Source organism: Ammospiza nelsoni, chromosome 2 (genome assembly GCF_027579445.1).
Source record: "Ammospiza nelsoni isolate bAmmNel1 chromosome 2, bAmmNel1.pri, whole genome shotgun sequence".
NCBI lineage: Eukaryota > Metazoa > Chordata > Aves > Passeriformes > Passerellidae > Ammospiza > Ammospiza nelsoni.
Window position 1 is genome coordinate 109,318,434 of NC_080634.1, and position 23,062 is coordinate 109,341,495.

Genomic DNA, 23,062 nt, shown 5'->3' on the forward strand with positions numbered 1-23,062 from the left:
TCCCTTTTGCTCTTCAATTTTCTAGAGTTACATGAACTAACCTTATGTAGTCTGATCTTTCAAATTCAGGGGCCTTGACCTAAACCAAAATGCATTGATCAAGTCTATCCAATACAGCATGATGCTTCCTTTGAGATATATGTGGCAATAAGAATAGAGGTAAGAGTACAGGGGAAAAAGAAATTCTCAATATCTTGGCATTCATTTGGACACTGCTGAAATTAACAGGTATCTTTCAGAGCAGCAAATACTTTGATTGTCCCCCGCTAATCCCACCATCAATTAAAAACATAACAAATTTGCTTTGAATAAGTACACATCTGACACAAAATTGCTGTAGTAACTCTTTGCCCAGTTCTTTGCTTGATGGGATAGCCCCTTGATGAATCCTGCCCAGTGAACAAGTTTCCAGCAATTTTAAATCCAATTGCTAGGTGACACCCTATTAATAGGGTTGACAGGCAAAAGAGTAGTTACAGGATTCTGCTCCATCATTTAATCCCCTAAGAGAAGAAAATGGTAATGACCACAATATAGCCTCTGATAGTTTGCACACAAAAAAAGACCACAGTTATTATCTAGGCTGTTATCACAGTTATTATCCAGGAGAAGAGCATATTCCCAGAGCAGAGCCTGACCTCTAATCTTCATCACACAGGACAGGCTGCTGCTGAAGCTAGTAGGAATTGTAGATGCTCATTTCCACCAGTTTTTAGAGAATACCAAAGTCATATTTGTTTTAAAGTCCTGATCAAGTGCTCATACTCACTTTGCTGTGGGAGGATGCAAAGCTGTCTCTGGGAGACAGAGCTGACTGCTGGAATTGCACAATTTATGAACTGCCTGGGAAAGCAATCACAGTGCTGCTTCTGGGCTGGGTGATGAATATGCTAATTCACACATACGGCAAATTAAAATACATCATCACTAGAAACTGCTGTTTCTCAAACATGTATAAACAAGAATCAGAGGCTACCTTTATCCATGATGCACTATCTATGAATTTTCAGTGGTGTTAAAGTAGTGCATCCAATCTGATGAAAGCCTGCTGCTGAATAAGCCACAGTGGCTTCTGCATTTACAACAACATGCCAATTCAACCTGCTGAAAAAAGTTACAGGATGAAAAAGTGGCAAGGACTTGTCTACAGCCCCACTTGGACTATGAAAGTCTATTGATATAGCTCAGAACTCAGAAAATTCATATTCCCTAGCTGAAACCAATATATTGACTAAACCTCTGGTGTGTATACCAATCAATGGAAGATAAAATTTCATGGCTTGTCATATGTTATTTCAAGGGATGGAAACTATCCTAGCAGACACACACAGGCTGTTTGACATATGCTGCACATACTTCAGGAGGCCCAGTTAACCACAGCAGTGGTCTATTCTATTTAAGAATCACAAGCACTGATTCACCTTCTCTGGTAACACTGGTAACTTTTGGGATCAATTTCCCCATGAGCTTACATCCTTTGGACATATTCTGCTGGGACAGTAGGAGAAGTTCAGGGTAATTAAATTTGTGTCTTCACAGTGAAGTTCAATACAAAAATGGAATCTTAATTACAGCTTTCAAACAAAAAAAATGCAACTTTGAAATTAGTATAGTGAGTTGTTTCAAAACCTCTTGTTTCAAGTTGTTTCATGACCTCTTTTTAGCAAGACAGTACGTTAAATGAAAATTAAGGGAGAGAATTTATTCACAGGAAAAGAGAAGCACTAAGCAATTTCCCTTTACTTATCAAGAAAAGGCAGTGATGTGTAACAAGGAAATATAATAAATCTAAAATCTAAAACTATTTGGCTGCTTTTAATTTCAAACAAACTTTTATGAAATAACTAGATATAAATCTCTGTATACATTAAACATGATAATGGAAAACTACATTGAAATATGATTTTCATGTGTTTAGATGTAGAAGAGCGTAACTTGTAATGAGAATTCTCAGAGATGGATCTTCTTATTCATGCACACAGAGTTATTAAGATTAGGAAAGACCACCATGATCAAGTCCAACCTTTTGATACCTAAAGTTTTTTAGCTTTTTCATTTATTTGTAGCCTTGTAGATTTTTAATATACAGTTGTAGAATTTCTAGAACTTTCTTACCATTTTCCATACTTTAGAACAATAGCTAATTCTTTCTAACATGTTACCTTCTTGAAATTCTGTTTAGTCTTATTGTCAAGAAAAGAATTTCTAACAAAGACATCTTGTTTTGCACCAGCATTTCAGAGACAAAACAAGAACCACCTGAAGACACTCCAAGGTGCCCAAGGGTGGGTCACCAGGGGATCTGGTGTGCAATTGGGTGTACCTGATAGATAGACTAATTAATTGACCTTATAAAAATTGTAGAAATCCTATGTTTCTTGCCTGCATAGCTGTATTTGTGCACCTGAAGGCTTGAGTTAAAGAACTGCTCTTTATATTAGCACTTTAACATTATTTGGAAAAGCTTTTCTGATTACAGGCAACACTTGGACCAAACACCACCACTTCAGCTAAACTATAGCATGTAGTGCTTGGAACTTGAACATCTTGAACACTTCCAGGAATGGTGACTCCACCCCTTCCCCAGGCAGCATATTCACCCCTGACCATCCTTTTGGTGCAAAAATTCTTCCTCATGTCCAACCAGAACCTCCCCTGGCTCAGCCTGAGACAATTTTCTCTTGCTCTGTCGATGGTTGTCTGGGAGAAGAGACAGACCCTCACATGGCTACCGCCTCCTTTCAGGGAGTTGGAGAGATCAAACTGAGCCTCCTTCTCTCCAGGCTAAACCACTGCAGCTCCCTCAGCTGCTCCTCATCAGACCTCTGCTCCAGACCCTTCCCCAGCTCTGCTGCCCTGCTCTGCACTCACTCCAGCCCCTCAGTGCCTTTCCTGCAGTGAGAGGCCCCAAACTGGACACAGGATTTGAGGTGTGGCCTCACCAGTGCCAAGCACAGGGGGACAATCCCTGCCCTGGTCCTGCTGCCACACTATTGCTGATCCAGGCCAGGTGCCTTTGGCCTTCCTGGCACCCTGGGCACACCTGGATCATGTCCAGCTGCTGCTGACCAGCACCCCCAGCTCCTTTTCTTCCAGGCACCTTTCCAGGCACTCTTCCCCCAGCCTGTAGCTCTGCCTGGGGTTGTTGTAACCCAAGGGCAGGACCTGGCCCTTGGCCTTGTTGAGACTCTGGTCTCAGCCCATTGTTCCAGCATGTCCAGGTCCCTCTGCTGAACCTTCCTGCCCTCCAGAAGATCAACACTCCTGCAAACTGAAACCATTTCCCCCTTTTAGACAAGTGAGTTCCATCTTTCTCCAATAGGGCTGGTGCTGTATAAACCACCCCATGATCAAAAAGGCCAATGACAACAATCTTTAAGACGTGTATTGGTCAGATGTGTTCTCCTGGACCTTTCAGAATTCTTCCCTGCTACCAAAGAGATTTGAGGAAAATGTTCTTTTTCCTGTCCCTTCAACCAGTCATCCCAGTGCCCTGAAGTCCTTTTTGATTGCTCTAGAACTTCTTGTCACTGTTGACCTGGACAACCAGAAGTGGGTAATAATCAGAGTCCAGGGAGTCTCTTAATTATGTCTCCTATCTGGACCCCAGGGAGGCAAAAGATTTCTCTGTGGGATGGATCCAGTTTGGATACAGGCCCTCAATTCCCCTTGGAAGGTTTCACCTACAGCATTATCCTTCTTTATTAACAGCTGTAAATGTGAAATTCTAGCAAACATTCACACCTATCTTTCAAATTACTACTTCCACATATTAAGGAAAATATTATAAATAACTGTTGAGGTTCTGAGTGCTTCATTTTTTCCTGATATGCAAAAAAAAAAAAAAAAGGCTGTAGATAGAAAATATGAATATATTCCCATTTTCAAGAATTCTGATTCTAAAAAAGTGACCTCATTTTTTTTCTTTGACTCAGTTCTGCATATTCTCTCATTCATGGAGCAGGATAACAAGCTAAACCACCACAAAGAAGAATGGTCAGAGGAGACTTAATTAAAATACATCAAAGTTCAGCTATACCACAGTAAGCATCACATCTTGGTGGTAGGTCAGACAGTACAGTCAGCAGCATTCTTGGGAGTCACTTCAGGTATTTCTACAGTATTATTAGAATACATCCAAGATATGCTATACACAGTTCTGTGGCCATCTTGAGTTGGAATCTAATCCACTGGGGGGAAAATGCAGTTGCCAATATTTAAACTTCCTCCATAAAGACTTTAATCAATTTAGATAAAATTCAAGGAAAAGCAAGGTCTTACTACTGTTCTTTTTATGTAACAGATGAAAAGGTTTGATAACTTTCTGAATATTTTTAGTTATCTCTATATAGAAATAAAATGCTCTGTGAACATCTGAATTACATATTCAGATAAATCCCTCCTTTCTTAGGGATTTATGAAAAATAGTACAAAATAAGCCCCTGAAGTAATTCAATTTAAAGACCATTCCATTAGTGGCCTAGGTCAAAGTGGTGTAAAATTAGTTTATCACTAAAATTATTCTGTAACTAGTGGACAAAGTTTTATGCACCTGCCTCTAAAAATGCCATTTTAATGATTAAATAAAATAACAATTCTTTCCCCTATTACATTAACTGACTGATCTTCTAAATGTGTGAGAATAAAATTTGATCCCAAGCCCATGTTAGAAGCTATCTTAATGTGGAAAAGAATATTGTGACATACACTCAGCTTTCAAGAGTAAAGTATGCAAACAAAAGACACCTGGTTTTTATGAGAATCTGGAAAATGGATACAACTATAATTCCTGACCTATCTGGAAATTTTTTGAAATATTGTGGAGAGAGAACAATTCTTACACAGAAAAGACCACTACATGAAGGACCTCTTTATTCTAAAAGCGCAATTTTGGAGTTCATAAACACTTTGCAAACCTACAAGTGCAGCCTTTGTGCAGTTTGTAAAATATGCCAATATCATGTCTTTTAAGACTTGGTGTTTTTCATTATTCTGTTCCCTCCAATATGCCTAATTCCTGGTACTGGAAAAGGGAAGGAAAGAGAAGAACAAGGAAATCTTCCACAAAGAAACAGAACTGAGAAGGTCCCAACATTTAAGCCATGCAAAGCGCCTGTAATTGCAAAACCTACCATTCTGCAGAATGAAATGTTTTATCCAAAGCATGTTTTCCTGCTGGCTATCAGAAATTTGTGAGCTTCTTCTGTACTTCTAGAGTACAGATGGAATATAGTAATTTTTTCCTACATAGAGAAATCACTATCTATCCATTGCAGCTGTCTATCCTGAAAAGGAAATTTCCTGGAGGTACTGAAGATAGATGAAATTATTAGCTGTAGAGACATGACCTGCAGATACAGGATATGAAAAGAATTTGGCTGTGGTGGTCATATACTGATAAAGCACAGTTAATCATCCAGTTGGACTGCAAAAAGGTGCAGTCAGAATTCTTTGAGATTGGATGTGATTCAGAATATTTTAGTTTGAGACTGGACAGGACAGGATGAAATAGCTGCTCTTGTTCCACCCAGACTGCAGATCCTCTCTTATTTATAGTGCATAATAAAAATGAGATAATAACAAAACCCAAGAGAACTGACAGAGAAAAAGGAAATTTGGCAGAAAAAAAAAAAGAGAAATTCATGCAAGAAAATAAGGGAAGTCACAATAATTTTACTAGCTCTCTCTTAGTATTTTGTGTTCTTAGGTGCTAAAGAAGAGCAGGTTTGGAGGAAGCAAGATTATTTAGATCAACATAGTAGCAGATATGGGGAACACCACAAGCACCTTGACTGGCAAGTGAAATTTGATGATAATTACAAAAATATTGAGACGTTAAATTTCTTCTTGTAAACAGGAAAGAGAAATCAGAGTTTATTCTTCCTTATTGCATAAATAATGAAATTTTATTCAATAAACTGATTTTAAAATAATTTAACTTGCGAGGGAAGAATTGATATATTTATTTATTTTATCATCAAATTCTTAGTTGCTTATTATTCTCTTTCTTAGTCAGGGCTTAGCTTCAAATTTTCATTCTCTTTTTAAGTTTAGTAAAAGAATAATTTTCAGAGGAGTTTCTGGCTACAAAAAGGAACTAGGAAAGAAATCAAAATCAAAATCTGTTGCTGGTCTAGCACTGGGGTTTTGACTGTCACCTGTTTTAGATATACTCATCTTCTGGTATTAGTCTTTGATAAATCATTTTAAAAGAATGTGCATGAAGATCTATTTCTACCATTTATCTTCCAATAGTTTCACTAGAAGGAATGGCAAAGACTGCACCAGTACATTACTTCAACAGCGGAAGTGGAGGTAGATTTCAGTAAATAGAGTTTATGTTCATATAATATGAAAAGAATGCTATTGGCTCATTTTCAACTGCCTGGTTTGCAAATGAAAATGGAGAAGTTATATCCACTCTCCGAGTGGTAGCACCTTTTGTTTTAATTTCCATAAATAAGTATGTTCTCAGAAGTCAATCTTTTTAGAATCACAACCATTGATTTCATCTGGAAAAAAGAAAACTCTTATTGCAAAGAATGAAATTAATTAGTAAGCAAATGTTATTCAGCTGAGCCCAGGCTTACGTGGATGTGTTGGGCATAGCTGGGATGAACCAAACTTTCCTCACAGCAGCCTGGATGGCACCATGTTTTGCATTTACAATGAAAACAGTGTTGATAACACAGGTATCTTTTAGCTGTTCCTGAGTAGCACTGAACTGACACAAATTCAAAGCCTTCTCTGTTTCTCATGCTGCTCCACCAGCAAACAGGCTGGAGGTGCACAGCAAACCGGGAGGGGACACAGAGGCAACAGCCAGCCCCAACTGACCAAAGGGATATCCCAGCCCAAACCTAGTGCTCAGCAATAAAGGTTGTGGGAAGGATGAAACAGAGACATCTGGAGCAAAAGAACCTTTCTTTCCAAGTAACTGTTTCTCATGAATGAGCCCAGCTTTCCTGGAGATAGATGAGCACCTGCCTGCCCTTGGGAACTGGTGAATGAAATCTTTCTTTGCTTTTCTTGCATGGGCAGATTTGTTTCACCTGTTAAACTGTCTTTATCTCAACCTCCCAGTCTGTTCATCTTTGCTCTTATGGTTCTTTTGCCCATCCCACTGGGAATGTAGGGATGGAGGGGGCAGGAGGTGAGCAAGCAGCTGTGTGGGGCTGAGCTGCCTGCCATCATTAACCCACCACAACTCTTTAGAAAGTATTCCCGAAAGTATTCCCACCTGCCCTGCCAAGCCTCTTGAATTGCATAATTTTTACAGTGAAAAACACTGACTCTCTTAACAAGAGCATCTCACAGGAGTTAAGCTTTACAGCACTGCACTCTATGTCAAAGCTGCCTTTACTTGGAAGTTTTGCACAAAATCTGCAACAGGATTGAGTGATTTCCACATTATCACTAATTTTAGTGTGAGAAAGAACTAAGATCACTTTAGGCATACATTTTAATTTTAACTTGAATCAGCAAGTGAAAAATAAACCAATTTTTGCTCAAATATAATCCAAAATAATATCAGCAAAATCTAACATCCAAATATCTATCAGGTACAAAAACTTTGTATCATTTCCAATGTACAAAAAACTTTAAAGACATACATTGCCTGTTTCTAGTATTTATTACATAGCAATCAACCTAAAGCAAATGAAATCAAAACTAATAGGACCTTGTGCAGCTGTAAGTGTTCATTTGAATGAGCTCCTCTTCAGATTCCAGTATTTTAAATTGCTTGTGATCAGTAGAGAAAAAAAAAAAATCTTACAAAAGAAGAGTTACTGTTTCATAAATAATATGCTATTAACAAGAATATATCCAAGACCTTTCAAGAACTGTGTTTTGAAGAGATAGAATGTTTACTGTTAAGAATGCAACTTATGAAAAAGATAGTGAGAATGTTAGAAAACTGTGTTTTGTTGACTAGGAGAGGGAATTTCTTATCTTAGAAAACATAACTACACTGAAGCAAACTATAGTTTTGGTATTAACTTCACTCTAGCCTTGATAAACTGCCCGGTCAGTTCTCTAAGTTTGCTTCTGTATTTATTTGTTTATTTATATTAAGAACACTTTGAATAGTGCCTGAGGTGTTATCAGTAGTACAAGGAGGAAGCCAAAAAGCAAAGCTGAGGTACTAGCTCACTAACTTCTAGCTAACTCACCCACACTTCTAAAAGGTTATGCTTTCAACAATGAAATCACATCTTGATTTATTATCCATTATTTCCAATAAAACAGTACTACTACACATCAAATACTTGATCACCTTTCAAAAATCTTTAACTTCCTGAGATGCTGGGACGCAGTGCTTGCAATCCATCCTTATGGCTGCAAATTCTGTTATATATTAAATTTAAAAGGATTACTCATGAGGAAAGTTTTGCTGTATTTTCACAAGCCACCTGCAGCAAATATTGTTTAATATTCTTGCAATTGGAATAGATTTCTTCAGAAGAGATTTGGACACACTGTTTAAATGCTCAAAGCTCACAAACAAAACATAGATTGGATTGCTCCTTGAAGTCCCATAAGAAAATTTCAGGGAAGAGCCATAACTGATTTAGGCACAGAATATCAAGATATAGATATTTTAATGTTTAAATGTCATCATCAGAGGTTTTCCCAGTTCAGCCTTCTGCCAAATCAGGCACTGATGCCAGAATATGAGCCAGATCTCTAAGGTACATATTCCTAATGTGCTCTTATATACAAGCTACACTACCTCTTATTGTATTTAAAATTATTCCTTTAAACATGTGTAAACAAAATGAAAAGGTAAAAAAATGAGTAAAGTGTAAAAATCTAACTTATCTGAGCCCAGATTCCCAAGAACAACTGACAAATGATCACTGATGGATGAAAAATACAGCAATGTCCACTTGGCATTTGCATTCTTTCCTGTGGAGTAATTTTCTTTTATTTATCTAGAATTAGGTTTGCTACTCCTCAGCCTTGCTCTTCTCTTCTCTTCTGTTCTAACTTAAGGTTGTCAAGTATATAATGAAATGATTGACAAGAGCTGACAGCCTTCGTATTGTCATTGAAAGTTATCAAAGACAAAATCCAAATACATGTTAGATTTAAAAATAAAGAGTTATTAATTTTTTGTTAAGGATGGTCACTTTTCATCTGCCAAAAATAAACTCATTATGCTATTTAAAATATAGGAAAAGTGATCACCACAGAGAGTAAACAGATATTAGTTCTACACTCAGAAAGAGTTTGAAGCAGTATGAGCAAAAATCAAGGCACTATATGCCATGGAAAAGGACTCAAGTGTAGAGGAGCACAGGAGGAGTGAGTGATGACCCAGAGGTAAGGAGGGAGTAAAGGGAAAAGATTGGGAAACTGAGTAAGCAGGGAGAAAGGACCATTGAGATTGCAAGAGGATTTAGAGTCAAAGGTGGCTGGAAAATATAAAGTGGTTTGTTATATAGTCTGGAGAAGATGATTTGAAAGGGTCAGCAGGGTTTTCAGTGAGCTAGCAGTAGAAACATGAATTTCTGCATTCCACCAACTCACTTCCTATCCAGAAGTGTCATTTCTCCATCCATTCCTTAAATGGGAATTGCATTTCTGTCCATCTTTTCCACGTCCTCAACATCTGAAATGACCTAAATCTGTCACAATCACCCTGGAAAACTCTTTTCCAGGAGAAATGGCAGAGCTGAAGTAAAGACCAGAAAGGATTCCCAGAAAGTGCAGCTTTAACCTTTTCCTATGGTTAGAAGGAGGGATGATGACTCCTAAGGCTTTCAACAGGTAGGAGGAGGAGGAGCAGGCAGTACCACCTCCCTCTGCTCTGTGCCCTCTCCCCATACCCTTCCTTCCATCCCACACATCCTGAGCTCTCCTGCAGAGGAAAGGAGCACCAGCCACAGAGGTTTACAGAACATGAAGGATGGGGTTGTCTCCTCAGGTTGGAACAGAGCAGATTCAGCTCCTCTTTTAACAGCAGGGGAACTGGAATCAAGCTGAGCATCCCAGGCCATTTGATGCTAAAAAGAGTAAATCATTGCAGTGGCAAAGAATTCCTGAAAGTATTAAATGTAAATGGACCCCATGTAAATGTATACAATGGTAATATGCAACTTATTAAAATAAAGTCCAGAAATGCAAAAGAAGAAAATCTAAACACCATTTACTTGATGTGTGCCTTTACTAAACTGTGCAGCTTGTTCAACCAGACAGAGAGGAATATGGAGTAAGGTTGGGTAAATATCTGTATTTTAATTTAATTAATTTCTTTATATATCTGTATTTTAATTTATTTATAAAATATCTCTATTTTAATTTGATTAATTAATTAATTTCCTCATAAGAAGTTTTGTGTGTACTTTCTGCATTTGCTGCCAAGGACAAAGAAAAGAAAAGAAAAGAAAAGAAAAGAAAAGAAAAGAAAAGAAAAGAAAAGAAAAGAAAAGAAAAGAAAAGAAAAGAAAAGAAAAGAAAAGAAAAGAAAAGAAAAGAAAAGAAAAGAAAAGAAAAGAAAAGAAAAGAAAAGAAAAGAAAAGAAAAGAAAAGAAAAGAAGTCAGAGAAAAAAAGCTCCTGTTTTATGTACACTTTGACCCAAACTAGTTAATGGACTTTTTTCCCACTAATTTAAGATTATTTCTACAATCTAAAAGTACTGATTTTAAGAATATAGTAGATAACTAAGAAGGTGAAATGGCTTTTAAAATATAGAATGTAGAGAATATAGAATTCATCCTTTGTTTTCTGGATTACATTAGTCAAACCTCAAAATTAAAGTACACAACTCCTTGGCAAGTTTCGAGTATGTTCCAGGGCTCCTTTAAGCACTAAAATATTAGTGTTCATTTTCTTGTGAAGTAGTTTTGTTCTTTCAAAATTTTGTATTTGCAGTAGGAATTCACTACATAAAATCTCATTGCCTCAGAAACTTAAAATGTTTCAGATAGAGAAAAAAAAAAAGGAAACGTTATTAAATGAAGATTGCTATCAGTAATAAAAGATATCAGAGGTTCTAGATACCTCTTTTCTAGGTCAACAAAGGTGTTTCTGGACTGCAAAACTGGGGAGCAAAAGAAAACAACAAGTTTTATTTTGTTAATTGATCAGGGCTGAAGAAATTTAAAATTATTCAGAAGACTTTGACTGTTTGACTTTACAAAAATACTGACCCTTAGATTTCAAACACTAAATAATAAACAAATAATCCACAGTAGCAGCTAAAATTTATGAGCAACTAAAATCTAATAAGCAATAGCCAATTTATAAGCTTTTCTTAGCTTACTAGACAACATACTTTTCATTCTTTACATAATTGAGTTTCTAAAATTGTTTTTGGCTAATAATATCTTGTTGACTAAATCACAACACAATAAAGCATCTTTACTATGTATATATTAGAAAGAAGTTGGATTTATTTTTTGGCTGCAAAAAAGCTTTTAACTCCCACTTAAAGTCTTTTTCTAAAGCCTTAGCATACCACAAATGTTGCATGGACTACATTTAAAAAGTGCAATCTGACTGTAACAGATTGCAAAATGTTAATTTTACCTTAGTCACAGTTGCAGTAGGTTTTAGTAAGAAAGCTTTTACTTCTGATATGTCTTATCCAGTCATTCTGATTTTTATACACTTAAGAAAACCCCATTATTCTCACTCTGTTCTTCAAAATACCGCATGAATTTAACCATGACTTGAAGCTTTCTAGGGTTGTTCCTGTAAGCAAGACATCTGGGAATCTCTAACCAAAACTCTCAATGACTTGGGGTCCTGTCATACACAGAATTGGGATTGAATAGGACTATCCAGAAACAAATATTTAGAGGAAAAAGAAAACTGGGATAAATCTAGAAAAAAAGTTGGTTAGATTTTCTGAAGGTATTTTCTTATGCTGTCAACTAGAGCAGCATCACTTCCAAGTTCCCCCTTTTTTTCTTGCTACTGAAGTAAACAAATCTCAACAGAACAGTCAGTAAGATGATATAAAGGTCAGTATTTGCACAACTTCCTTGAGCCATAACTTTGGAGCACCACAGATTGTTGATGCCGTAGGCAAGGCTGTTTCAAAGTGTAAAATATAGGTCTATATCCACATGTTCAGAATAACATATCCCTAAAAGGTTTAAGTGTATTAAATCTGGATGACTGGATCAGAATAAACATTTCAAAGTGCTCATGTATGTGCTTAAATGTTCCATTAAAGAGACAATGAAGAAGTGACTAACTTCCATTATAGCAACATTTGCCACCTACTTAGACTCTAATTACCTGACTTAGCCAAAAAAAGCTTGTGATTAAAGATAACTCTTTAGGGACCAAAAAATAATTGCTTTGACCACTACAATATTTGTTTTTTGAACTAATGCTAATTAGATACTCCATATTTGCTTACTTGTCTGAATTTGAACAGTACTGATGGTGAACAAACAGGGTTTAGTTTTACTGTATATTAATAAAGTATTGGGCCTCTCTCTAGTTTGTCAAACAAATCAGTGACAAAAAGATGGAGTTAAATAAGCTCAGCTGAGGAAAAATGTACAGGTTTTTAACTCAACCATTGAAGTAATTTACCAGGAGATGCGGCTGACTGTTCATATGTGGAAATTAGAAACAGTCTTGGCTGGCTTGGTTTCATCTGGGATTTTTTAATTATTATTTTTGAGAGAGGTGTGTTGCAGTTCAAGCAGAAAATAAGGCAGAAAACAGAAAAGATGACTTTATAAAGCAGGTCTGACTGGATGACCAGAGTAGTATCTTCTGACCTTTCTCTGAACCAACTATACAATTGCTATGCATATCTCAGAGATGACAAATTGTTGACTGTTCAAAGTCAGCTGCAGGGTTGCCATACTGCATGCTGGAATTGTAAATGTTTCTGTATAAATGTTTCATATAATATCTCAATAGCCCAGCAATATTTTTGGGCTTGTTTTAGAGGCTCTTTTTAATATTAATATTTTTGGAGAAAAAAAAAAAACTAACTGGCAAAATGTTTGTCAGTGGTGTCTAGGTTAAAAGGGAAGCTAGAGACTATCCTATTAGAAGTTCATGGATGTCCATACTTCAGTAATTGCTACAGAGCTTTCTCTGCTGTTAAATCTGCTATCTCCTGCTGTTAGATGGATATCCTACACATTTCTAGCCCAAAATACCACCAAAGTACCCTGGGAAATGTATATCAAAATACTATGAAATTGCCACAGACTTGAAAGAAGCAAGGCTACCCTTAGAGAGCCCAAAAAGTAAGACAAAATGGGAGATAGTGCTGTTAGGGTCAGGAACCAGGCAGATCTGAAAATGCTAAATAAAACTTCCTCATGTCAAAATTCCTTCCCTGACAGACAGTATTTCATATCACCCATGTTATCCTGCAGAGCCTCAGGTTTACACTGTGGGGATATGGTTGCATTAAGAGTTGAAAAGCAGTCATCACTTCCTAGGACTCAGGTTTACTTATATGAATAAAGATTGTGGCAATAAAACCAGCAAAACCATGGTATTTGAATGTGCAGGAGTTAGAAAATGCACATCTTTAGCTGTGGATTTTTTTATTGACTGAGGAAGAAAAGTAGCTAAGAAAAATAATGTTGATCAACATAAATTGAAAGCAACGACAGGAAAATCAAGGCATTACACAGTCAATAGTATTGAGAGAAGCTACTGATTAAAAAATAAAATACCAGCATGTAAAAAGCAATGACATGGTAAGAGCTGAGCTTCATCAGGTCTTTGGTGAAAGACCTTGGTTCTCCTGCCATGGCTCCATCCACTGACTGTGGCTGCAACACCCACAGCTTAGATACCAATGCTGGCAGAAGCTGTATTGTAAACAGAGCTGTTCTGTTAACTACTCCAATCTTTTTCCATCCTGTAATGTAAACAACTGTTGTACTATTTCCTTGGCACCATTTTGTAAAATTGAAAATTCATGATGATACCATCTAAGTTTGTGAAGTATGAATACTAAATCATGCAAAATAGCTATCTGAATCAGGGTAAACCCAGGTCAAGGAACAAACCCAGACAGACATACTGTCAAGCTTGGGAAACCGGAGTTATAAAGGACACATTATGAAATATATTCTACATGCATGAGAAGATGGTAAACTGCAAACCTGGAAGCATTCCAGTGCTCACAAGTAGCAGAGGAGTCAAGACTCTTAAAGATGTAGATTTCATGCTCTCCCCATGCATATACATGAGTATTTCACAGGTGCAGTCTACATATTATGCTATTATTGGAAATGATCACATCAATGTGATGAAAAAATATTCAACAAAAAGAACAAAGATCTATCTTAATACTTTACATTTGTAGCCTGCAAATATGCACTTCAATGTTGATTTATTTGGATAGTTTCTTAAATAAAAAAAAAATATATATAGTTGACAGTTTATAGAAAAAAACTGTAATTAAGGATGAAAATAATAAGGGAAGCAAACACTAGTACAGAGGTTTTCTACATCCTGAGAATGAAGAATCCTTTCTCTACTCTTATTCAATACATACATTTCTTACGTATTGAGAAATGAGTTATTAAAGCTGAGGGTGTGGGTCCTAATTGTGGCACTACAGCCTCTAAATTTTGGCCAAGAAAATTATGAAGACAAATCATAATGGCATAAAATATATTAGAGTTTACTGAGCCATACTGTAATTCTTTGAGGTAAGTGTAGAGTTATGATAGCAGAATGAGCTGAAAGGAAAAAAAAAATCAGCAGGAGATATATTTTATAGTAAATGCTGTTGCAGAGTACATTATGCTTTCTGGGACTGAATATCTAAAAAGTTTGTTTCTACAATTTAATAATGTTCACATTTTTCTCAACATTTTTTGCTGCTTTTAAAGCTGACATTTGTACATACTTTAGAAGCTAAGATGTTGTCCAAAACCTCAAATGAGAATGTTCCAGGGATTGTAGGACTACGAAGTGACCTGTTATGTACCTTGGTCACCACAAGGTCTTACTCCACATGGGTGACCAAGGAACATGCTGGACTTGTCCAACCTCTTTGTGTCTGCATCTTCAATTCTTCTGGTTTCTAATTGCATTACTGTGAAGTAGGAAAGAGGCTGTCTGTCTACGTATGTTTTTACTAAGCCTGGGATTGAAGTGTAGGAAACAACAGGTATTAAGCATCTGGAACCATGAACTATTTGGCCAACGAACATTAATTCCTTTGGTTGCAAGGGTCTTTAAATAGTGAAAAGTTTTAAATGTGCTTGGGGCCCCCAAGTTCCATCAAGATGCCCATGGTGAAGGAAGACCAACAGGACACTGTTGGATCCATGGGTGGTGCTATCTTCTGCTCAACTCATCTGTCTCCTCCTCTTGCTCACTCTCTCCCTCCCCTCTCTTTTCTATTTCATTCTATCTCTCTACCTCACATTTTACAGTTAAATAAAATCTGTATTTTTGACTTCAGCATATGATCCTGTTTGCACCTTAATTTGAGTAGAGACATCTCAATAATTAAATCTTAACAATTTTTATTTTAGTATAACTAATTTTCATCCTTCCCTGATTTTTTATGTGGTGACAGAAGTAATGAACTAAAAAGGGAGAGGGCATATGCTCAAGTTAATCAGCATAACTACCCACACTATTGCATTGTGAGCTTTGCTTCCAGCATGGGACAAACTGCAAGGTCTGAGGCAATACCCAGGCATGGGCAGGGATTAGCACCAGCCACAGGTGCAGCAACAGGAACTTTGGATGCAACTCTGTTCTTGGGGGAGTTGGGATTGTCGCTGAAAGGATGCGAGCTCTGCTGCACCAATCAACATCTAGACCAATAAATGGTCCTGGGTGCTTCATAATTACTAACAGAGAGGTATTTTTAAGAGGTATAGGAAGGATTTTAATTGCTCTACCTGTAGCCAAGCCCAATTATATATTGTGTCTTCAAAGTCTTGCTTTGTCAAGTTCTCTGTAACAACATGTAATAATTTTGCCTTTGGTTGCACCCTTTTTACTCTCATAGAATTACTTTTGTGCCACCATTAAAGGCTAACACTGTTGGAGATTTTATTTAACTTTTCTTCTTAGCAAATTTAAGGGACTTCTCATCTCTTTTAAATAGCTGATTTTTGCAGGTATGTGGAAAAAAAGCTATGAACTTTTAAACTGATATTAATTTAGAGAAATTAAAAGTTATCAATGTAAGTTGTGAAAGTGAAATTCCCAGACATTGTCCATTATATAATCATTATGCATGTATTATATAGATCAATATTGTTTAAAAGGTAAAATCAGATTATCTGATAAGGACCTACATTTATTATACCCCTTGATATAAGGAAGAAAATTCAATGATAGTTATCAGATTATAGTTGCATGTCTGAAGCAAAGGTTGCTATGGGTTTGAGAGAAATAAATCACTGTATTTTAGAAAATTCTTTCAGAATATTGATAATTGGTATTTTAGATGCAATTCACTTTTTGTATCAATTTTGAATTTCAGCTACCAAAAATTTCTGTAATTGAAATTTGCTAAATATAAGTTAAAATGCAAGAATCTTCCTTTAAAATAGGCATATTACTTCAACATAATATTGCTAACAAGCTAAAGATACACCAGCCAGACATTTAAAATAAACACATATCCACGCCCTCTTTGTCTTCTACCTATCCACCCCCATATGTTCTTATCATTTATTTCAACCTGCTTCTGAGGTCAGAAAATTTCCAACACTCAATTTTCTGGCTTTTAGAAATTATTAACCCTGCAATCCTTAATACCTGCTCATGTTAATTTTTGCACTCTTTTTCTGAAAAAACAACTTAGAAAACAGAAGAGTCAGGAGAAGACTTAATGGCTGAGGAGAAAGGAGAACTTTACCTTGCAGACTTAGTAAGAATGTGAAGAACATTGACATAAATTTCATAGAAGACAAATGAAATGTCTTAAATTAATTTAAAGTTAAAATTTGCAAGCCACTACATCAAATCCCATATCAAAATAGTCTGGTTTTCTTGAGGAATTACATAAACCTGGTCTTTTCCACTTCAGTGCTATGTTTAGAAGTGCAATGGCCAGTTTTAAACTTCTGCTTCATAGCTTCCAAGCTTTTAGAATGTCCAAAAAGATTATTTGTAAAATTTTGTATCCAGTCTCTGTTCTAAAAATATTATCACTATGATTTTCATTCTACTAGGTGATCATAAGTGTCATTCTTGTTTCTGAGAAAAGGAGTTATGAAATCCTATAGGAGAGACTTCAGTGTTCTTTGGATATTGGTGAAGGCATTAAAATGGTTGTAGAATAAACGTTGAATATTTATACAGCATCTGGGAATACCAGAGCAAAAGACACATCCTTTCCATAGGTAGCATACACACCCTTACTTTTTTAAAGGTACACAATAGCCATAGCAATTTAAATTAATTTAAATTGCAATTAGAGTAGAAATTTAAAAATACACATAAATATAAACATTTCAACAATGTTGAAATTTATGTATGTATTTTTATGTGCATGTTTGAAGTTGAGGGTAATATTGAACACTCTCAAGAATAGGCTGCTTTCCTAAATTATATCTACTCATTCTTAATGAGTTTTGTAGTTATTAATGGTCTTACTCTGCTAAATCTTAAAAAAAGGTTCTGAGGATATAATCTGCCTTCAGAGATAATTAATAAAGTGTCTTAAATGTAAAAATGTCTCTCTATCAAAAGAAACCTACAGTCTGGATAAACCTAATTTAACATCTTAGAGAAGTTAAATCTATGGCTTTTAAAAGCAATCCACATGGATAAAATGCAGATAAGAAGCAAATACACTTCATATGATTACAATCCTTGTAATAGTAGTAGTCCTTATAATCCTTAAAGTTCTTACAATCACAGCTAAGTTGTCTACAACCAAAACTGGTCACTCTAAAAAAGTGATATAAAGGAAAAAAAAAAGTGATAAAAAGGAAAGTGATATAAATTTATCTGTGAAGGAAATATGGTGGAGTCTCTAAGAGAGAGAAAGGATATTTGAGTTTCTTTGGAACTCTTCATTGCCACCCCACCTCTCAGGGCATACATGATTTCCTCCCTCCATTTCAGGACTACAGATTTTTAATTATTTTTCCTGTTCTTTAAACCAGTTTTCTGAAATAGTCTAGTCACATCACCACAAGATGGAGGAGCCAAACAGAACATTTAACTTACAATAAGTATGGAAAACTATAGTCCTGTATTTTGTAGAAATTTAGCCCTATTTTATTTTCATTTTATATAAAAATTCAATGGTGGAATCATTCTAGAAACACAGGAACCAAATAGAAAAATATTTGAATCACCTAAAAATTTTTGTTAAACTACATGAAATAAGGAGTTTTCTTGAAACCAAAATTCCATCAGTCATTCAGAACATACAATGACATTTGCAAAAAGCTACACTAATTTTATCCTTTAGAAAGGGAACAAATGCTATTTCTGAACTTATTCTGTCAATTATAGGACTGCAACAGGACTTGAGATTCAGTGTTTTTTATAATGTGATTGCATGGCTTAAAATGTGTTTGGGCATTAAACCAGTTCCTTAGCAGAAACTAAGTTAAAGAAAACTTAATAAACATGCTCTGCAAAACCATGCATCTTCAGGAGCAGGTATTATTCCATTTCTTGAAAGAGAAGAAAATTTTCAATGTTTATATTTTTCTTCATTTTACACTGAAAATTGCACCATCAAATTGATACAAAACAAAGCTCTTTGTTTAATCTTCACCTATGTGAACAAGATGCTGAATTACTATGAACTATAACCTCAGAGATTTTGATGATATATTGTACTTTATATATTGTACTTTAAATATTTCCTCAGTTTATTTGAAGACCATGTATGCATAGATAAAGAGCAAGGCCAAAATATCTAAGTGTACACTCAGCAGGACAGTTGATTCTAGGCAGTATTTTTCACCCTTAATTCCTCTAGCCTCAGTCAATCCGTACACAGGCATACTTTTTATACTTAAATATATATCAAAGATCAGATTACAAATATTTTTCTCACAGTTATTAGATAATCTCCTTTATTGACTCTGGAGTGTTATCTGTGCAGTTAAATATATTTCCTTGCAATATCAGAATTGCATTATGGTCCTAAATGTTCTGATTTTAATATAGTCATAATAGATTTAATGAAATAGCTTTAATGGTTCAACACTGCTGTAATGAATTTTAGTTCACTTTATATTAAAATTTGATGCGACTTTTGGGGCTATTTTTTCATGTATATAATATGGCAAAAATAATAGGTTATACTCGTATATCATCTTGGAACCATTAGTTCTAATCAGCCCTCTCACTAGAGACCATTCAACAGAAAAGAATAAAATGTTTCCTTAATTCATAGAGCTTTGAACTTCTGGGAACTATTGCTGACTTCTGCCTCAAAGTTACATCATTAATAAACACTATATACCTGATGTTGCAACTGAATTTTTGACCATTAAGTACTCCAATGCTTTTTTTAATTGGAGGAAAATTTACCTTAATATCAAAGGCTCCTGGCTGACCCACTTTGTTGTAAAGCTCTAGCTGGTTCTTGACAGGTGTTACCCACAATATCACCTGATTTAGTTGTTGATCAAGTTCAACAAAATCCTTTAGCAGAATCTCTATTTCTTTCTGTTTTTCTGGAAGATCTTTGGACACCTGAAAAAATACCAGAAGCCATTTTTTTAGTGAAAAAAACACAAACTAGAAAACAATTTAATGCTACACATATATACATTTATATAAAATGTTAAAATAGAAATTTTATATACTTGAAGAAGAGAAAGAGAAGGTAGACCTAACAATCAAATTATTATAGCAGATATCTTGAAATTCAGTTAAAACACAGTCTGTCCTAAAAATCCCAGCAAAAAACCACACACACATACAAAAACTTAAAATAAAATGTTTAAAAAACCAAACTTTACCATCAGGCTTTTCAGTGTTTTTAGTAAAAAAAAATGTTGTTTCAGTATAGTAATTGTTTTAAAGCTCAATTTCTAATCAGGAAAAAAAATTAAAGACATGAAATTGATCACTCGAATTATAGCTAACCTTTCTTGACCTCTTAAATGTAGATATTTATAAGCATGTTTTCTTATGAGGTGTCTAGAGTTACCAACTGGATCCATAGATGCATAAGCAGATGCACACAATGAAGAAAAATAATGTTGAAATATATCCTCAATTCATATCAGGCAACTTGGTTTTCTGATTTGCATTCAAAGCAGTCAGATTTTAAACGAAGCACATTCTTCTATGCCAACAATATTAGAAATAAAGAATCAGTGAATGGCAGAGTTCAAATTCATCTCTGAAGCACTTTGAGTAAATGTAGGAACAGGCTGGCAATAAATGAGCCAACAACAAAGCTCCATGCTGTCTTTCTGTTGTGGGTTTGCTGTTTTCGACAGCTAGAGAGGTGAGGTGTTACAACTCCACACCATGGGCAACATAGCAAACATACCCTAGGGGAGAAACCATCTGTACATTCCAAAAAAACCCAAAAAACAACAAAGCAGCAAATATAGGGCATGGGCAGATCCAGAACTATAGAGGTTCATCAGTAAAATCAGCCCAGAAATGTGGTTAGTTTTCCAGATCATGAAAAGTAAGGTTTCCTCATATCCATTTTTTAAAGCATAATTTTTACCAAAGTAACCCTCTTAAAAGTGGCAAAACATGATATTTCTGTGACACACAATATAAAATACATTCCCTGTAAAGTTAAGCAGCTTTAATGGTAGTACCACTATCATATTGCCTGGCTAGAGGTATTAGTGCCCTGTACTTCTAATCCCTGAAATTTTTCAGAAAACAATAAATCCAAGCTCAGAGTCATGTAAGCAATGAGTGATACCAAAGGCAAGCCACCAGCTGCTGGGAGAATGCAAGGAGCACAACTGTCTCATTACATGTACGGTTCTTTAAAAATTTTCTGTGAGAATATTGATTTGTAGGTACTAAAATAATTTCTCTACCTAATCCCTGCATGTGATTTTTTAGACTGTATGCAAGGGGTATTTGTAATTCAAGAAGTTGGTTTGCCATATATTACAGTGCCTCCATTGTTCGTTATAAACACCTCTTAACATCCTATTCAATGAAGAACATCCATGAAACAAATTACTTTTACTATCTTTCTAATATTTTAAAATACAATTAAAAAATATGTTTTCATAGAATTTATTATATATATAATATATAATTTAAAAATCTGCTTTTCCGGAATGGCTCCAGAAAAGAAAGAAAACAATTAAAAATGCATTAATTTCCCTTATGTGTTAACTCAAAATTTATGCAGACCTTGGCCTAATTTCATACAAGATTGGTTTCATCTTTCTTACAACTTTTGAATGTTAATCTCTAATGCTTACTAGCTTTAATATTAATGTAAATAAGTTCCACAGAAATACAACTGAAAGAAAATAGGTAGTCATAGGCAGATAAAAATCCAAGCTAACTTCTGAATATCTGAAATTTAAATTAATCTGCTTCCAATCAACATTAATCAAGTATTTTGGGTGTAATATAGGAGAGAGAAAAAAAAATTGTAGAGGTTTTGAGGAGAGGAAGAGAAAGGGGGAAGTAACCAATTATATACTAAGGCATAATCCATCCAGAGCAGCAGAAGATGAATGATTAAGATTTGGTGACAAGCTGTACTTCAGCCACTGTTTATTTATCCCACCTAGGATGAGAGGTAAACTGTAATTTAAATAAATGCAGCCTCTTCTTACAAATTGTATCAAATTTGTATGTTCTAAAATTATAGCACAAATATAGGATTGCAATATTTTTAATATAAAAATAAAGCAATCTATTAAATCAGTTAATTATATATGGTAGTGTCATCTAACTTTACCACAGAGATAAAAAGAACAAGGCAATTCCTTGTAAAACCTAAGTAATGTTTCACATGCCATTTTGTGGGAATCAGAGCCTTAGATTCTGGTTATCAGGGATTTCATTTGCCAGCTCAGCTCATTGTGGTTTTTTTGGGGTTTTTTGTAAGCTCTGGCATAAAGCTGTCAAGGTGGCTAATCAAATTAGAGCCTGATGAGTTTAAGGTAATTACAAGTCTGCCTATCAAGCCAAGGTACTGTTGCAGACTGTCTCCTGGGGGACAGCTTGTTTCCTGAGCTAATTCTGCAGCTCACCAGAAGCAGAAATTGGAAAACATCCACGGAGTACTGGACATGGACATGATGACTGGCTGTTCAGATTTATGCCCTTCCTGTGGCAGAGGAGTACGTGTGGAGAGGGGCCCTCCAGAATCTTCCCTACTGTTTTACTCACAGTCCTTCCAGCCTGCTCTTCACAGCTCCAGGAGATGCACCCCTGAGGTGGGATTCCAGTCCTGGTGGGAGCCACAACAGTCCCACAGCTGTTGTTTCTGGGCTTTCTGAATGAGTTGGTAGAAGTTCTTGGATGCCTCCAGGGAGCAATGAGCAGCAGTTAGTGTCCCACTTCAATACTCTCTTTTATGTTTTTGCTTTGGGCCCCATCCTCCTTTTATTCACTTGTTGTCTTGGGGTAACATTCCAGTGTTTATTTACTTTCATTCCCTTTGGTATCTCATGTCTTTCCCTCCTATTTAAGAAAGACTGCCAAGTTTTATCAGATGGTGGCTGAAGTTCTTTTCTGAGAGTGACAACCAATAGGAACAGTGGCCATAAGTCAAAACCAGCAGCAGAGTGAAAACAGGGCAAACATGAAATGCTTTCCCCAGGGTCTGCCTAGGATGGACACAGGCCTGATGAAGCAGTGCTACAGACTGGCAAGGAAGACAGGGTGCAAATAAAAAAATGAATTGAATAAAACTAACTTCAGTTGGAACATTTTTCTAAAAATCTGGGTTATCCCTTTCATACAAACCAAACATTTTCAACTTTGCCTTATTTCACAACAGATGGACATTGACAATACCCCTTGGTTTGCAACCAAAGATGTGAAATAAATTTGCAAGTGGAAACACCAAAAACATGAATTATACTTTCAAAGAAAACAAATCTGAGTTCAACATCAAAGGACAATATAATTTCAATGTTAAGTGTCAAAACATTAATCTCAAAGCATGTGATA

General features: G+C 35.7%; 1 protein-coding gene across 2 annotated transcripts in view; it reads right to left on the minus strand.

The window, feature by feature from the left end:
• Window positions 1–23,062, minus strand: part of DMD (dystrophin) — a 1,160,174-nt gene that overhangs the window by 347,647 nt on the left and 789,465 nt on the right. For both annotated transcript variants that reach the window (XM_059491405.1, XM_059491401.1), the window contains exon 48: window positions 19,472–19,636. In XM_059491405.1, coding sequence (XP_059347388.1) covers window positions 19,472–19,636 — 165 coding nt within the window. The remainder of the gene's footprint in view (window positions 1–19,471; window positions 19,637–23,062) is intronic.